Source organism: Stomoxys calcitrans, chromosome 1 (assembly GCF_963082655.1).
Source record: "Stomoxys calcitrans chromosome 1, idStoCalc2.1, whole genome shotgun sequence".
Lineage (NCBI taxonomy): Eukaryota > Metazoa > Arthropoda > Insecta > Diptera > Muscidae > Stomoxys > Stomoxys calcitrans.
In genome coordinates, this window is record NC_081552.1 from 36973003 (window position 1) to 36990555 (window position 17553).

General features: G+C 40.3%; 2 protein-coding genes across 2 annotated transcripts; both read left to right on the forward strand.

Annotated features, from left to right (window-relative positions):
* Nucleotides 1-2121: 2121 nt before the first annotated feature.
* LOC106094569 (possible lysine-specific histone demethylase 1) lies at nucleotides 2122-5484 on the forward strand. Its single transcript, XM_013261790.2, has 2 exons — nucleotides 2122-3824; nucleotides 3885-5484. The coding sequence occupies exons 1-2, from the start codon at nucleotides 2218-2220 to the stop codon at nucleotides 5023-5025; spliced, it is 2748 nt and encodes a 915-aa protein (XP_013117244.2). The 5' UTR covers nucleotides 2122-2217; the 3' UTR covers nucleotides 5026-5484.
* A 1115-nt stretch (nucleotides 5485-6599) lies between these two features.
* Nucleotides 6600-17204, forward strand: LOC106094568 (vesicle transport protein SFT2A). The gene is made up of 4 exons (XM_059371035.1): nucleotides 6600-6792; nucleotides 16285-16454; nucleotides 16532-16649; nucleotides 16733-17204. Exons 1-4 carry the CDS (start codon nucleotides 6721-6723, stop codon nucleotides 16862-16864), a joined length of 492 nt encoding a protein of 163 aa, XP_059227018.1. The 5' UTR covers nucleotides 6600-6720; the 3' UTR covers nucleotides 16865-17204.
* The last annotated feature ends 349 nt before the right edge of the window (nucleotides 17205-17553 follow it).

Here is a 17553-nt window from a genome sequence, read left to right on the forward strand (position 1 = left end):
ACCCGATGATTGGAACCTCAGCACACAAGAAAGGAGACAAGACGGAATGTGCCAACTACAGAGGAATAAGTCTCCTCCCCTTCGCATACAAGATACTCTCGAGTGTACTGTGTGAAAGATTAAAACCTGAAGTCAATGAGATAATTGTGCCCTATCAATGTTGCTTTTGACTTGGTAAATCCACTCTGGACCAGATATTCACACTGCGCCAAATCCTGGAAAAGACCCGAGAAGGACAAACCAACACCTACCATCTCTTTGTTGACTACAAAGCCGCTTTCAATACCCCTTTACGTTCAAAGGTATTTCAAGCCATGTCTGAGTTTGGTATCAGTGCAAAATTTATAAGACTCTGCAGGATGACACTTGCTGATACGCGTTCCTCAATAAGAATAGGAAAGAATCTCTCCGAACCATTTAATACCAAACGAGGTTTCAGACAAGGAGACAGCCTATCGTGTGATCTATTTAATATCCTGCTAGAGATGATTAAACGAGATGCAGATGTGAATAGATATAGCACACTACTCACAAGAGAAAAAATGCTAGGTCGGTCACCGGAAGTAGTAACTGCTGCCTTTGAAAGAATCGAAAGAGAGTCAGTGAAAATGAGTCTGGCAGTAAATGAAGATAAGTCGAAATATATGGTTTCAACTCCCAAAATGCCTTGTGCAACCGAGCAGATAAAGAAAATTGAGAAAGTTGGGAACCACATCTTTGAGACAGTCAGTAACTTTATCTACCTCGGCACCGCCGTAACCCAAACGAATGACACCAGTTTTGAGATTAAGCGAAGAATAATACTTGCAAACAGATGCTACTTTGGATTAAGTAAGCAGTTTATAAACAAGGCCACCTCTCGACACCCGAAGATTACACTATACAAGACACTGATACTACCCGTGATGTTATATGGTTCTGAAGCATGGGTACTTGTGAAAGCAGATGAAGTACTTGAGTATTTGAAAGATTCCTCGTAAAATATATGGACCAGTTTGCGTTAATGGAGAATATAGACGCCGTATGACCCACGAGCTGTATGAGCTGTATGACGACGATAGCATAGTTACACGCATACAAATTCAACGGCTGCGTTGGCTAGGTCATGTTGTCAGAATGGATGAAGAAGCTCCAGCAAAGAAGTCTTTTGAAGGCAAACACGGTGGTACACGCAAACCGGGAAGACCAAAAGCCCGATGGAAAGATCAAGTGGTGGGAGACACCTCGAAACTTGGTGTCAGAGATTTTAGAATGAGCGCAGAAGTTCGAGGCGTTCGGAACGCTATTTTACGTTCGGCTAGTGGAACAAATGTTCTGTCATTGCCAATTAAAGTAAGTAAGTAAGTGTCTGTCAAAATTAGTGCAACTATGATTTTAAGTGTTTCTATTTAGTTCGCGCCATTTTTCGTTATTTGTGTGTTATGGTTCTTAACTATAATACACACACATAACCAAAACTCGTTGACAGATAGTGCACTTCGCGAGAAAAAATTTTACCCGGCTGTTTACGGTACACTATCTGTTAGTTATGTCATGGCTGAAGCAGATGATTTATTATTGGCACGAAGATAACCACAAAGAACCGTAAAACGACCATGCATTTTTCCTTTTTTCAATTTCTTGAAACCTTTTTTTAATATGCAAATACCAAACCTGAATTAGGAAATTTATCAAATTAAATAAATTGTACTCAGCTGTTCGCATGGCCATACCCAAGGCGAATTTAAAAAGCTGGTCTCACGGAAACAGCTGTTAGCAGCCGGCCATCTTTAACGGTATTAATATGAAAGATTTTTGTTTGAATTCTCTCGTTTGTATACACACATGCACGCAAATTTCTTTATGTGTATTGGCAAAACGTCGATCAACTTGATGGCAAGATGGCGGATTGCACCTTATTATTTGTGATTGTTGTACAAATGAGACCTCCTTTAATTGTTTCGTCATGGGCCATGCCTTTAAGTTCTTGTACCATGGCTGATACCCTTCACCAACTATTTACGTTGTTGCCACTGTTTAGACGCACCGTGCGTAAGTACTTTCAATAATCGATAACGATAACTGAAATGAAAAACCGAATAAAATTTTCTGTCATCACTAGTTTTTTATAAACAAAAAAAGTAGGCAGTGAAAAAACTTTGCTTTACTTAGGAATAATAGAAAATCGCTGCCAAGAATTGTTGTCTGATTGAAAAAGTTAAGAAAATTACATATAGTATGTCCAATAGCAATACGGACACCGGTGATACCGTGCTATCGAATGATAATCCCTGCCTGACACAGTCGCCGCTGCTAACGCCACAGAACGAGCAACCACCTCCTGTGGTCAGAGGCAAACTCTTGAGCAATATAGAGCCAATTGAAGTGGTCACATTGATAAGTGATGATTCCGATACAGAGCCTTCGCCTAAGCGTAAAACTCCAGGACCAAATCTGAGCAACAGCATTGGTGGCGGTAGCGGAATCAAAAAATATGCTGGAGATGATGATTCCAATGATGCACACAACGATGAAAGACGTATGAGTCGGCGCATTAAACCCAGAGTAGATTATACAAATAAATCGAATACAGCATCTGTCAATGTGGATGAAAAGCCATCAACCCCTTCGGGAGGACATTCATCTAACATCAATGTACATACTAGTACTGAAAAGAAGTCGGATTCCAAAACCAGAAAATCGGAAGCTCTTAAAAGTCCCTATGCCAAAGATATAACAGATCCCCGTGAGGCGGCAGCTGCTGCGGCAGAGGCCTATAAAGAGATTTTAACAGGTTTGGAAGGTGCTGCATTTCAATCTCGACTGCCATTCGATAAAATGACCTCGAATGAGGCAGCTTGTTTTCCTGACATCACCAAAACTGGTTTGGTGGCCCAACGTGTGTTCCTTAATATTAGAAATCGTTTACTACAAATGTGGATAGAGAATCCCAAACAGCAATTGATTTTGGAAAATGCTCTTAAAGACATGGAACCTCCCTTTGACAGCGATCCCAATTTGGTTAAACGTATCCATTCCTTTCTCGAACGCCATGGCTTCATTAATTTTGGCATTTTCAAACGCCTTCGGCCAATACCTAGCAAGAAATTGGGAAAAGTAATTGTTATAGGAGCTGGTATTTCGGGTTTAGCTGCAGCCCAACAATTGCAACAGTTTGGTATGGACGTTATTGTTTTGGAGGCACGAGATCGAGTTGGTGGACGCATTGCCACTTTCCGCAAGAATAATTACATAGCCGATTTGGGCGCAATGGTTGTGACTGGTGTCTGGGGCAATCCCATGACCATATTGAGCAAGCAAATTGGCATGGAAATGATTCCTATACGTCAGGCATGCCCCCTATATGGAGCAGGAGGTAAACCAGTGCCAAAACACAAAGACGATATGGTGGAACGAGAGTTTAACCGATTACTGGAATCGGCCAGTTATTTGTCTCATCAACTTGACTTTAACTACGCCGGCAACAATCCTGTATCTCTTGGTCAGGCTCTCGAGTGGATTATTAAACTTCAAGAAAAGTCAGTGAAAGAGAAGCAGGCACAGTATTTGAGACAGCTATGTGAAGCCCAAAAAGCCATTATTGACAATCAAACAAAGACTTCTAGAGTTTTAAGTAAAATTCGCCAGCTTGGAAGTCTGCATGCCAAGCTGCTGCGTTCTCGTCCACAGCGCGTAGAGGGCGACAACACATTTGCCGAACATGAATTTGAGATTCGTTCCACGAACTATGAATGGACTAAAGCCTCCAAACTGTACGATGACCTGACGAAGGAGGAAGAGATTTTACAAAATAAACTCAAGGAATTAGAAACGAACCCACCTAGGTAAAGATAAATAAATTAAATTGTAATGCTGGCTAATGCTGTAATTCCTTCAATTTATAGTGATGTATATTTATCATCGAAAGATCGTCAAATTTTAGACTGGCATTTTGCTAATTTAGAATTTGCCAATGCCACCCCATTGTGCAATCTCTCACTGAAGCATTGGGATCAGGATGATGACTTTGAATTTATAGGCAATCACACCACAGTACGTAATGGTTACTCCTGCGTGCCTATTGCTTTGACTGAAGGTCTAGACATACGCGTTAATACCGCCGTAAAAGCTATAAAATATTTTCCTACTGGTGTTGAAATTGTTACGGAAAATTTAAAAACTAACAATTCCCTAGTGACCTATAAAGCAGATTTGGTTTTGTGTACCCTCACATTGGGCGTTCTCAAAATAGCCACCGCTAAGGTACAATCCCAACAGTCCAATACTGTCAAATTTGACCCGCCACTGCCAGACTGGAAACAGCAAGCCATTCAACGCCTAGGTTTTGGAAATCTAAACAAAGTTGTTTTATGTTTTGATCGTATATTCTGGGACCCTAATACGAATCTATTTGGCCATGTGGGCAGCACAACTGCCAGCAGAGGAGAATTATTCTTGTTTTGGAGCATATCCTCATCTCCGGTTTTGCTGGCCCTGGTGGCTGGTCGCTCTGCGGCAATAATGGAAAATGTTTCGGATGATGTCATTGTGGGAAGGTGCATTGCTGTACTTAAGGGTATTTTCGGCAACGGTTCTGTACCCCAACCCAAAGAGACTGTGGTGACACGATGGCGTGCAGATCCCTGGGCTAGAGGTTCTTATAGCTTCGTATCTGTGGGATCTTCTGGCAGCGATTATGACCTTTTAGCCGCCCCTGTTATACCACCGAACCCGCATAATCCCAAACCAAATCAAGAATTGGATGAACTGCCAAGACTATTCTTTGCAGGCGAACATACCATACGAAATTATCCCGCCACTGTACATGGTGCTTTTCTAAGTGGTTTACGAGAAGCTGGACGTATTGCAGACTACTATTTGGGTTATCCCGAAGGCACACCCAACGATATTGGCTACTCGGTGGTGGAAGCTGCCAACACTGCTTCTGTGGGCGATACAGTAGACTTAGTTGATATAGCTCATTCATCAGACTCGTTTTCTAAGACTTCGGATGACAAATCCAATCCTGCCGATTCCAATGAGTGAGATTCTCTATTACATGCATAGACATTTCACACTTTCCTGCTACATTTTTTGTAATGTGTTCCATCAACACTTAAAAGTTTATGGACGATTTTGTTAATATAGTTTTTAGTTTATCTCCTACTCCATGCCACTTGCTCGTAATATAAGTTCTTAATTTTTCTAATTTTCATTTAGATGTCACTTTGTCATTTCTTCATGGGAATTCGCAAAAATAACTAAATATCATACCTATCTATTATTAAATATTGTAATGTACATAATACATACCTACATAGAAAGATATATTGGCGACGAAACCAGGTTTCGAGGAATTTTAATTTTTAAACCGATCGGTAACATTGATTTCACAATGCAAATGAAAAATTTTTTTTAATGTAACCATTTCAAACACACACACATACACACACTACTGTCCACCGGACCAGGTAAATAAAATACATAAGCATTTTTAAACAACAATACCATTAAAAACTATTCATTCAACAACAACAGAACTTGGCTATTTTTGCGATGAAGAATATGGATAAGAAAACGTAAGTTTTATTTATGAAAAGTTTATTTTTGAACAAAAACACAATACTTAATTACAAGATAGTATAACAAACTAACGGAACTCACACTGGAAATTTATTTTTCAAGCTTCAAAAACTTCAACTTTGAACTTGAACAACTGTCAAAACGCATTAGAGAAAAATGGTGACGAAGAAAATGTGAACACATTCCGTAGAAGTGGTACTGAGTTCTATAAAACTTCCATTATGGCTGGTACTATGTTAGTTTTTCGTGATTACTTTTTTTAGATAATGGATTTTGAAGCAAAAAAAATTGCTAATTTCATTCAGTAGGATATTTCCTCATTAATTATGAAAACATATTCATAAACGTATTATGTTTTCATTAAGATTTTTGTAGTATTTCAAAAAACTAACCGCGAACAATTTGTGTGTTTCAACTGTGAAAAATGAATATAGTACCAGCCTTTAGACGATAAGACATGCCATATGATCTGTCACTTTCTGTATTCATAAGACTTATGTACTTCGAATACGAATAGAGCGCGCTCTAAGCGGCATATATTCTCATATGTATTGTACTTGTTTTATAGACATGTATCTACATGTATGTTCGATGAATAAATGCTCGCAATAGTTGCACATTTATTCCCAAATTAATTTGTCATATTAAATTTTTCCCTCCTTCTGGCGAAATTTTCGTTGCCATAAGAAATGCATTGACATATCCTAAAATATATTTTCGTTACCGTTACTTTCGATATTTCGTACGCAGCTCAAATGAAAACAGGGCGATATAATGGGCATTGGTGAATTTTTTCTTACAACTACGAATTGAAATGTGTGTTTTAATAGCTCCATGCAACATGAAATAATTCTACACCACTATTTTTCAGTGGCGACATATATGTCTTGGTTGCAATTTCGCTAGAGGTGCATACTCAGCCTTGGAAATAAATACAATAGAATAGCATGTATTTGGCACTAATCTTATTGTGGGAACGATCTCTAAGTTTGTTGTTGTCATAATTTTCGATAACAAATCCGACATCGGCGATCATTTACCATCACTGAATATTATTCTTATTTGGTTTTGTTTTTTTTTTATTTTTTTTGTTAAATTCTATCTCTTTTTGTTTTGCATTTTTGTTGTCTTCAAAACTAAAATTGGACATAATTCATCATGGATAAATTGCGACGAGTTTTAAGTGGAAATGATAGCATCCCCGAAGAAGAAGGCAGTATAATGACACAGGTATAGTTAGTTAAATGTGGCGTATGAGAAAGCCGATGGATCATCGATCTTGTATATGATATCAGACAACAAAAGGGGGTGTTGTAATATATCGAATGTATTATTGTATTAGATTAAAAAAAAAAGAGTTCTAAGGAGGGAGACCCTCAAGATTATAGATGATGAGTTTATATGGATATATATATTTGGAAACAATTGCGCTTGTTTCGGGAAAAAACATTGTGTGTAGCGCATTGAAACATGAAACTCGATACTATGACTCAAATTGCGTAGACATCTTGTGGCTTAAGTAGCTCAGCTGTAAACTCGCACTTAATACATTAAGTTAGACTATTATATTTTAAGGAAAAATCTTCTGTAGTTCTGGCTAAAATTTAATTCGATTTTCCCAATTAGAAATCTAATCACGGATTAATTAAACTTTAACTGAAGGTCATGATAATGTTATGGCATACTTATATACCATACAAAATGAAATTCTCGGCAAGTTAACAGATATTTCAGTATACATCCATCCCATTACGCCGGCTACTACCTGGCGCATTTAGACACATTTTTACCCTCTCCTCATTGTTAGTTCTCCAGTTTAGTTTTTAGCTGAGAATCACCCTCAAGAACAGTGCCTTCGAAGAGAGTGACCTGAAAATACCAAAGCTTCGGTTTTCTGGAGAATATTACCTTATTAGTCTTTCTAGGATTTATTCCAGGCTCATTGGCTTCCGCCTTCCAGACATCTTCCTTAATACACGCTGGACGAGCTCCGTGATAGGAGAAAGCGTGCAGCCCCCATAGTGATGTCATTCGCTTTTCTTGCTTAGGCCACCTTCATGCCTTTCTTCTCAAATGATCTGAAAATTCCATTTAAAACCAAGCGCCACAAGAGAGAGCATAGAATTCCAGACCCTTCGCTAGTCACAAATTGATAGTCCTGCTATTTGGCATCGTAGCAACTTAATTCACTAGGAGAGGTGGACGCCCATGTCCCCCAAAGTTATAGATGGACTCTATTTTGCACACTACATCACAACACATTAATATTATATGCTCTTGTGGTTGTTGCAGTGTCGTACGTCGTCAGCTTACAAATAGCTGCTGTCAGAAGATCTAGCTTCAATTGCAGCGCCATAGTGATTCTGCAATTGGGTTTGTTGTTTTCTCAGGGCATGCAATTACGTTATTGATATCATGGATCTTAATTCGGCCAGAGCTTCCCTAGATCTTTCTAATCATTATACACTATATTCGGCTGGTATCATAACGTCGTATTGGCCACAGTACCGCGGTGAATTTTCCGAAGGCACGTAATGTATGAGGAGGTTGTTATTGGATCAGTGTGGAGTTGTCGGATCGCATCTTTAAACATCCAAATTTTCCTCCTCACGTGTATGGGAGGGGATTGTACCTCAACGAGTTGGAAATTCGGGTCATACTTCTGATGGCAGCTCAGGAGACACTTTTTACAGAGATATCATTCGACCCATTTACAAAAAACTGTCTACTAAAATGGTCTGCACTCCGTTCCTGGTTACTGATTGCCATTGAAGATTTTTGCGTCATGGTTTGTGTTGCTCGGTAGATTGTTTCGAAGTTTTAACAGGGATCCGTAGCGTGTACCTTTTTTGTAATCCGCTTCGCTCCCCCTTCGACAATTTTTTTTCGCTCCGCTCCACCCTCCACTCCTTTACAATTTAATTGACAATTTCACAACGCTTCATAGGCCAATAGATATACATATTATTTTTTTTGATCTTCAAAATTCTTGTCAAGTATAGACGCAGCCGGTCCATAACCGTATATATGTAGCTCGCATATACAGCGACCTCCCTATAGTACTTCTTGAGCCTCCTGAATTCTTATTTTATTTGGCTGAAATTTTGCATAATGATATCTCCCATAACGCTCAACATACATGACAATTATGGTCATCCGAATCCGTCTCTAACCTGATATTGCTCCCATATAATAATAGATCATCCGCTTTTACGTCTCAAGCATATATTACCAAATTATTGGTAAAAATCGGTTCTTTTATACGTTTTCGATATCAATTTAATGAAAGTTAACTCTAAAGTTATCTCGTGTTAACTTATTAATCTTAATTTTCTTTTAAATAAATAAAAATGTATTATGTTCGGCCGTGCCGAACTTTGATTAATTGATTATCGTATTTATCCAAATATTGGCCGATGTTCAGTTTAAATGCCAATGAAGATTTATACATGTCCCAGTTTCAAACTTTAGCAAAATCGGGTATCAAAAGCGCCTGTTATGGGCATAAGACCCTATATTGGCAGCTACAATGTTCGGTTTGGATGTCGCAAGGCTTTGTACAACTCACTGTTTCTATCTTCCAAGCAATCGGATAATAAAGGGTGATTTTTTTGAGGTTAGGATTTTCATGCATTAGTATTTGACAGATCACGTGGGATTTCAGACATGGTGTCAAAGAGAAAGATGCTCAGTATGCTTTGACATTTCATCATGAATAGACTTACTAACGAGCAACGCTTGCAAATCATTGAATTTTATTACCAAAATCAGTGTTCGGTTCGAAATGTGTTCAAATTTTGACAAATTTTGTTCAGCGATGAGGCTCATTTCTGGTTGAATGGCTACGTAAATAAGCAAAATTGCCGCATTTGGAGTGAAGAGCAACCAGAAGCCGTTCAAGAACTGCCCATGCATCCCGAAAAATGCACTGTTTGGTGTGGTTTGTACGCGGGTGGAATCATTGGACCGTATTTTTTCAAAGATGCTGTTGGACGCAACGTTACGGTGAATGAACACATTTCGAACCGAACACTGATTTTGGTAATAAAATTCAATGATTTGCAAGCGTTGCTCGTTAGTAAGTCTATTCATGATGAAATGTCAAAGCATACTGAGCATCTTTCTCTTTGACACCATGTCTGAAATCCCACGTGATCTGTCAAATACTAATGCATGAAAATCCTAACCTCAAAAAAATCACCCTTTATATGCACCTGTTATGGCTACAAGATCCAATATAGAGACCATATTTGGCATGGATGTCAAAGATCTCACGGTTCCAAGTTTCAGAGAAACCTGTTAATGACAGATCGGCCTATATGACATCTATATTTAACTAAAGTCGTATGTGGATCATACTCGGTCCCTTTATCGGGAAACCTGTTGCAACTCACTTTTTCACATTTCAGCGAAATCGGGTCGCGACTGTTTGACCTTTACCTCTTAAATATACTCCAATCGAGACCATATTTGGCGTGGATGCCAAGGGGTCTAACAGAATTCACTGCGAATTTTGAATAAAATCGGTCTATTTAGCATCTATATCCAAATATAGTACAATCTGGACCACAACTCACTGTTCCAAATTTAAACGAAATCGGGTTATATAGTACGGTCGGGACTATATTTGGCTAGAAAAACCCACCGTTTGAAATTTCAGCAAAATCGGATAATGAATGCACCTGTTTTGGACTCGAGATCGAGACCATATTTGGCGTGGATGCCAAGGGGTCTAACGGAACTCACTGCGAATTTCAATAAAAATCGGTCTATATTACCAGCTATATCCAAATATAGTACAATCTGGACCACAACTCACTGTTCCAAATTTAAGCGAAATCGGGTTATAATTGCGAGTGCTATGGCATTATAGTACCATCGGCACTATATTTGGCTGGAAAACCCCACAGTTTGAAATTTCAGCAAAATCGGATAATGAATGCACCTGTTTTGGACTCGAGATCAGTCTATACGGTAGCTATATCTAAATGCGGTCCTGGATATCTAAATACGGTCCCCGAACGGATTTATAATATTACGACGATCAAGCACGGGAAAGCTGGGAGCACCATATAGGCATTGCTGTCACGAAAAGTTTAGCTGTGAGCTACCGGGCGCGTCAACAGGTTGCGGATAGTAGAACACTGCAACGACAGTCGCGGACAACCAGCGGTATCGAGCGGAGAGTCTCAGTGAGAGACCGTGCGGCACCGGCTCTGGCACAAATACTGAGGGAACTGTATCGGGCTATAGACCAATTCACACCATAATAAACACGTATGTTAATTGTCATGGGAGAATCTGTCGTACAAAATTTCAGGCAAATCGTATAATAATTGCGACCTCTAGAGGCTCAAGAAGTCAAGATCCCAGATCGGTTTATATGGCAGCTATATAAGGTTATGAACCGATTTGTACTTTATTTGACATAGTTGTTGAAAGTAACAATAAAAAACGTCTTGCGAAATTTCATCCCAATCGGATAAGAATTGCGCCCTCTAGAAGCTCAAGAAGTCAAGTCTCCAGAACTGTTTATATGACAGCTATATCAGGTTATGAACCGATTTGAAACATATTTGGCACAGTTGTTGGAAATAATAACGAAATACGTCGTGCAAAATTGTGTTCCAATCGGATAAGAATTGCGCCCTCTAGAGGCTCAAGAAGTTAAGACCCAAGATCGGTTTATATGGCAGCTATGTCAGGTTATAAACCGATTTGAACCATACTTGGCTCAGTTGTTGGATATCATAACAAAACACGTCGTGCAAAATTTCATCCCAATCGGATAAGAATTGCGCACTCTAGAGGCTCAAGAAGTCAAGACCCAAGATCGGTTTATATGGCAGCTATATCAAAACATGGACCGATTTGAACCATTCTTGGCGCAGTTGTTGGATATAATAACGAAACACGTCGTGCAAAATTTCATCCCAATCGGATAAGAATTGCGCACTCTAGAGGCTCAAGAAGTCAAGTCCCCAGATCTGTTTATATGGCAGCTATGTCAGGTTATAAACCGATTTGAACCATACTTGGCACAGTTGTTGGATATCATAACAAAACACGTCGTGCAAAATTTCATTCCAATCGAATAAGAATTGCGCACTCTAGAGGCTCAAGAAGTCAAGACCCAAGATCGGTTTATATGGCAGCTATGTCAGGTTATAAACCGATTTGAACCATACTTGGCACAGTTGTTGGATATCATAACAAAACACGTCGTGCAAAATTTCATCCCAATCGGATAAGAATTGCGCACTCTAGAGGCTCAAGAAGTCAAGACCCAAGATCGGTTTATATGGCAGCTATATCAAAACATGGACCGATATGGCCCATTTACAATACCAACCGACCTACACTAAAAAGAAGTATTTGTGCAAAATTTCAAGCGGCTAGCTTTACTCCTTCGGAAGTTAGCGTGCTTTCGACAGACAGACGGACGGATAGGTCTTCTCCGCTCCACGCTCTACTCCGCCCCAAATCTCTGGGTTTAATGATGTTGCTGTTTTGTCTTTCGTCTGGTTGATTTTGTTGTGTATCTAGATATAGGAACTCTGCAACTAAGATGGGGTACGTCCAGAGGGATCTGGATCTGAGACGAGTGGGCCTGGCTGGCCAGTTAAACAGGTGCCGTGTGTCGTGTGGTCCCTGGTAACAATCGGGACATTCATCCTGCACGTTGGAATCAATCCTTCCTCTGTAGGAATTGAGGCGTCTGCATCTGCCCAATCGTAATTGAGCCAGAACTACTCTGGTTTGCCGGGGGAGGTCAATTTAGTTAGGTGCAATGGGAGGCGGTCATTCTTCAAGGACCACATTCACCCGGTAGCTATTCACCACATGTGCTAACATGTCCTTGATCTTGATCTAAAGTCTCTTGTAGTGCTGAACCTCTCGCTCTAGATCATGTTGGAACTACATAAGGCGGTGGATACCTATCCACAAGATAATGATTTGGATGGTCTCTGGGATAACAGCCCAGAAGGTATTTCTTGGACATCATGTAGTTTTGGCTTCGCACGAGTGCATATTTGTCTCCTGATGGAGGTGGTCCACGTAAGAAAAGGAGAGACAGCCCGTTGCAGATCGAAGTGCGGTATTTTAACAGATCTGAATATTATTTCACTGCGCGTCACATAGTTAACTGAAGGTTTCTTTGTCAGCGCCCCAAGTGCTGTCGGCAAGTGACTTGAGGAATTGTTTCTACTTTTGATTTTTTCGCAAATTGCTGTGGCATGTGAGGAGAATTTGTAAGAGCTGTTATATGTGACACCAAGTATTTAGGGACACTTGATGTTAGGAATTGTCACTCCGTCGACCATCATTTTCAGCTCCCTAAGCACCTCATGCGTGTATGTAGTGAACAATGTGACTGAAGTTTTGGTGGCAGATATATCCAGATTTCTTGTAGCGAAATACGATGCGAGTAAGCTGAGGTAGTAAATTAACCCATCGCAGATGTGATCAATGGGTGGGCGGTCTGATGCCAAGATCGTACAATTCTCCGCATATGATACGATCCCTATGTCGTTTGGGAGGACGTGAATAGAGGATAGGTAATGGTTAAACAGTGTCGGAGATATCACCCTGGCTTGGGGAACTCCCTGTTTCATTCTACGGTGTTTCGATTTCTTATCCCTAAATTTCACAAATGACTGGCGACCACACCAATAATTCGCGTTTCAGACCTGTCTATATGGATGTATTGGGGATGTCCTTAAATAGTTTGCCATGGCTGATCATGTCGAATGCCTTCGATAGGTCCAGTGCCACGATGACCGTCCTGGGCTGATTGAAGCCACGGAAAATGTGCGCATTGATGGCATGATGCTGATGCTCGGCGAATGGAAATTCTCCAACAAGGCTCGGGAGGAGTAGTCCCCCAAGCGTGTTGGTTACTGGTGAGAGAAGGGTGATGGGTCTGTACGACTCCCCCTTACTCGGGTCCTGTCCAGGCTTCAGTAGCGGGATCACTCTGACCATCTCCTAGACATCGGGTACTATAAGAGTGTTCAAAGACAGGTTGAGGGCAGTTGTATGGTACTCGACTCCAGGTAGATCCAGAATCTTTAGCATCAGTGTAATCTCTACACCGTTCGGGGTCCAACGCCTTGTTAAATTATGTAGGTAAATTATGGTGGCTATCCATCGGCTCGGAGACCACGGATACGACGAATAGCTCTCCTCCTGGCCCTGTCACTCTCGGGATGCACAATGAATTGACAGTTGTTGTTGTTGTAGCCACATGTCTATGTGGAGTCGGCGATCCTCGTCAAGCTGCTGTAGTTGAGCAAGCTCGTTCGGGTCCACAGGACCGATCACCGTGGGAACAGGGTAGCCATTCTTTATTTAAAAGCGCAAAAATAACCCGCCTTGTCATATCAAACATCATAGGTACTCAGTTTTTGTGCAAGAGCCGGTGCCGCCCGGCCTCTCACTGAGACTCTCCGCTCTATACCGCTGACTGCCGTTGCAGCTACTCCGTATGGAGCATTCCACTATCCGCAACCTGTGGACCCGTCCGGTAGTTTCTAGCTAAGTTTCTCGTGATAACGAGAGTTCCAGCCTGTGTGATGCTCCGTGCCGGGATAAATTGTCCTGGTGCACCCCTTCAGATCAATCACAGCTACGTAGCCAAAAGTGACTGAGGTCCTGTCGTCCAGTCTATTCTGGGGTTAGTGGGGTCCGTGCAACGAATCCCATCACGCTCGACTGCAAATATGACTGGCTGCACTGGAAAATTGGGCCGCATTTGAGGCATTCGACCGACAGGTATAAAGCGAGCGGTTGCTACGTTAATGATGTCTCGGAATTGCCTCTCGACAACAACTAGCACATTTGAGGAGGTGTCGGTTCACTGAAGCGGCGATTGGTGTACTCTCTGAAGCCGGCCCAATCGGCCTTCTTTTGATTGATAAACGTTCGACGCTCAAAGTATGAAATCGGTTGGTCGGTCGATGGTGAGAATTAGGGAAAGGTGGTCTGACCCCAAAGAAATGACGGATTACCAGGTTATTTATTTATTTCATTTCATGCAATGCGAAGCCATCAGGCCTATAAATAATCACACTATGCATAAGACGTATGTCACTGTGGATATATGGGGATGCAATGGAAATGTCTGGCGAGCTGCTGCACCTCCTCGTAATCCTAGCGGGGCACCCTTATTCGCCGTACAAAACGTGGAGCCTTCAATCTGCTCGGCAAAAACTATGCCCTGTTGGTCGTTACCTAGGGGAGAATGCCATGAAACGTGATACGCATTAAAGTCTCCTAGAAACAGACAGTAGCCCAAGTATGTCGGACTTGTAACTTGGCTATTTACTGGGTCACAACAACCAATCGGCGGTATGTAAATGTTGTATAGCTTCATTTCATAGCCCGACGACGAGGTCATAGAAGGCGACGAGATTATTATGAGAACTCTCAGTTCCGGTGTTCATAGTCATTACGGAAAGCTCAGCTAAGAGTTACCGGGCGCGTCCACAGGTTGCGGATAGAGGGATACTCCATATACGGCGTAGCCTGCAAATGGCGCCTTTAAATAGCCAATGGCCATAACGTTCCCGCAGCTATCGGTCCTATGGACCGCAACGTGCTTGCTCACCTACAGGATCTTGACGAGGATCGCCACCTCCACATGAAAATGTGGCTAGAACAACAAAAACAACGACGACGCTTGTTACCCACTAGTCTCCATGTTTGCACAGCTCCTTGCAACACAGTCAGTGGGACTATATTCCCGTAGTGACGTATGGCCAGAGCGAGATCGGAGATGCACCCACTCCATGCACCGGTTACACCTCACCAACACCGATTGATGATGGAGGCGGGTGCGAGCAGAACCAGGGTCAGGGGTTCTTTTCAATCACGGCACGAAACAAAAACGTGCGGAGAAGGCGAACACGTAAACTGAGGTTTAATAGTCGACCGCCGTTTATTCGCACTTGAGCCTTGTGAATATTCATTGATATGATATAAATCTCCTCTCTGTTTCCGCATGCTGCTCGTGGTATTTATGCAAATTCTAAAGGGTGATTTTTTTTTAGGTTAGGTTTTTCATGCATTAGTATTTGACAGATCACGTGGGATTTCAGACATGGTGTCAAAGAGAAGGATGCTCAGTATGCTTTGACATTTCATCATGAATAGACTTACTAACGAGCAACGCTTGCAAATCATTGAATTTTATTACCAAAATCAGTGTTCGGTTCGAAATGTGTTCAAATTTTGACAAATTTTGTTCAGCGATGAGGCTCATTTCTGGTTGAATGGCTACGTAAATAAGCAAAATTGCCGCATTTGGAGTGAAGAGCAACCAGAGGCCGTTCAAGACCTGCCCATGCATCCCGAAAAATGCACTGTTTGGTGTGGTTTGTACGCTGGGGGAATCATTGGACCGTATTTTTTCAAAGATGCTGTTGGACGCAACGTTACGGTGAATGAACACATTTCGAACCGAACACTGATTTTGGTAATAAAATTCAATGATTTGCAAGCGTTGCTCGTTAGTAAGTCTATTCATGATGAAATGTCAAAGCATACTGAGCATCTTTCTCTTTGACACCATGTCTGAAATCCCACGTGATCTGTCAAATACTGATGCATGAAAATCCTAACCTCAAAAAAATCACCCTTTATTTGTCCAAATTATTGAATTGCCAAACACGTATGTAGGTTTATAACCATTTTACATATCTTTTTATTTTTTTTTTTTAGATTAATGATATGTCAACATTAAGCTGGTCCACTCGCATTAAAGGCTTTTGCATATGTTTCGTATTGGGTTTGGTTTTATCATTCCTGGGTTCAATTATGTTTTTCCTTCATTTCGGCATAGTTGTATTTGCCGTTTTTTATACCTTGGGTAACATTATATCCATGACGAGGTAAGAAACTGATGAGTTACGTATCACATGCAATTAACAAATAAATCCAATATATTTGATATACTTTAAAAATGTAGTACCTGTTTTCTTATGGGCCCAGTAAATCAATTGAAGAAAATGTTCTCCGATACTCGTCTAATTGCCACCTGCATTGTTATATTTTCTATAATTATGACCCTGATTGCTTCTATAGTGGTAAGATGGCTGGAGTTATATTTTTTAGTTTTAACTATTATTTCTTTGATTACCCTTTTAATGTTTTTTTTGTTTGTTTTCAGTTAGGAAAGCCTGGTCTTACCTTGATATTCATTATTATACAATCATTAGCCATGACATGGTACTCATTATCATATATCCCTTATGCTAGAGATGCTGTCAAGAAAACCGTTTCGGCTATGTTGGACGTTTAGCATGTGAATGTTCATTTATCTCCAATGATTTATGCATTTCACCATTTCGTATGTGCTAGGATACTGTCATTCAACCTTTGTATTTATTTGCTCTAATTACAATAGAAATAGCTTTTGTTTTCCTTCACATTACACAAATGTGAATGAAGTTGGTATTCTCGCAAATATTATATAACATAGTATTATCTTAAGGGAAAAACAAAACTTACCTTATTATTAGTGATACGAGCGGTCCGTTAATAATTTAAGATTTATTTTGCTCGCTAATGCTGTTTGCTTTAAAAAGATCAACTTCTGTTATAAATTTGAAATAAGCTGAAACTCTACTTTTCTTTATAAAAAATATAATTTAACATGTTTATATTTATATTCACTTTATTACTGTTTACATATAAAAAGTAGTGTTAATATTTAAAAAAAAAAAAAGAAACTAATTTTGTCATGACATCCCAATCAAAGGATTTAGGTAGGATTCTACAGTGAAAAGTACCTTAAAATTGGGTTCAGCCACTACCAAACGGCCGAATTTTTGTCAAATTGTGTAGGCAATTACAAACTCCAGATTTCTTTAACCCTTATTGCTCTTGCTGCAAATAAGAAAAAAAAAAACATTTCGTTTTTTTCCTTCATTTATTAAAGAGTATTCACAAAAATAAGAACAGGCACCAGAGATGCCATTTTTTTACTTG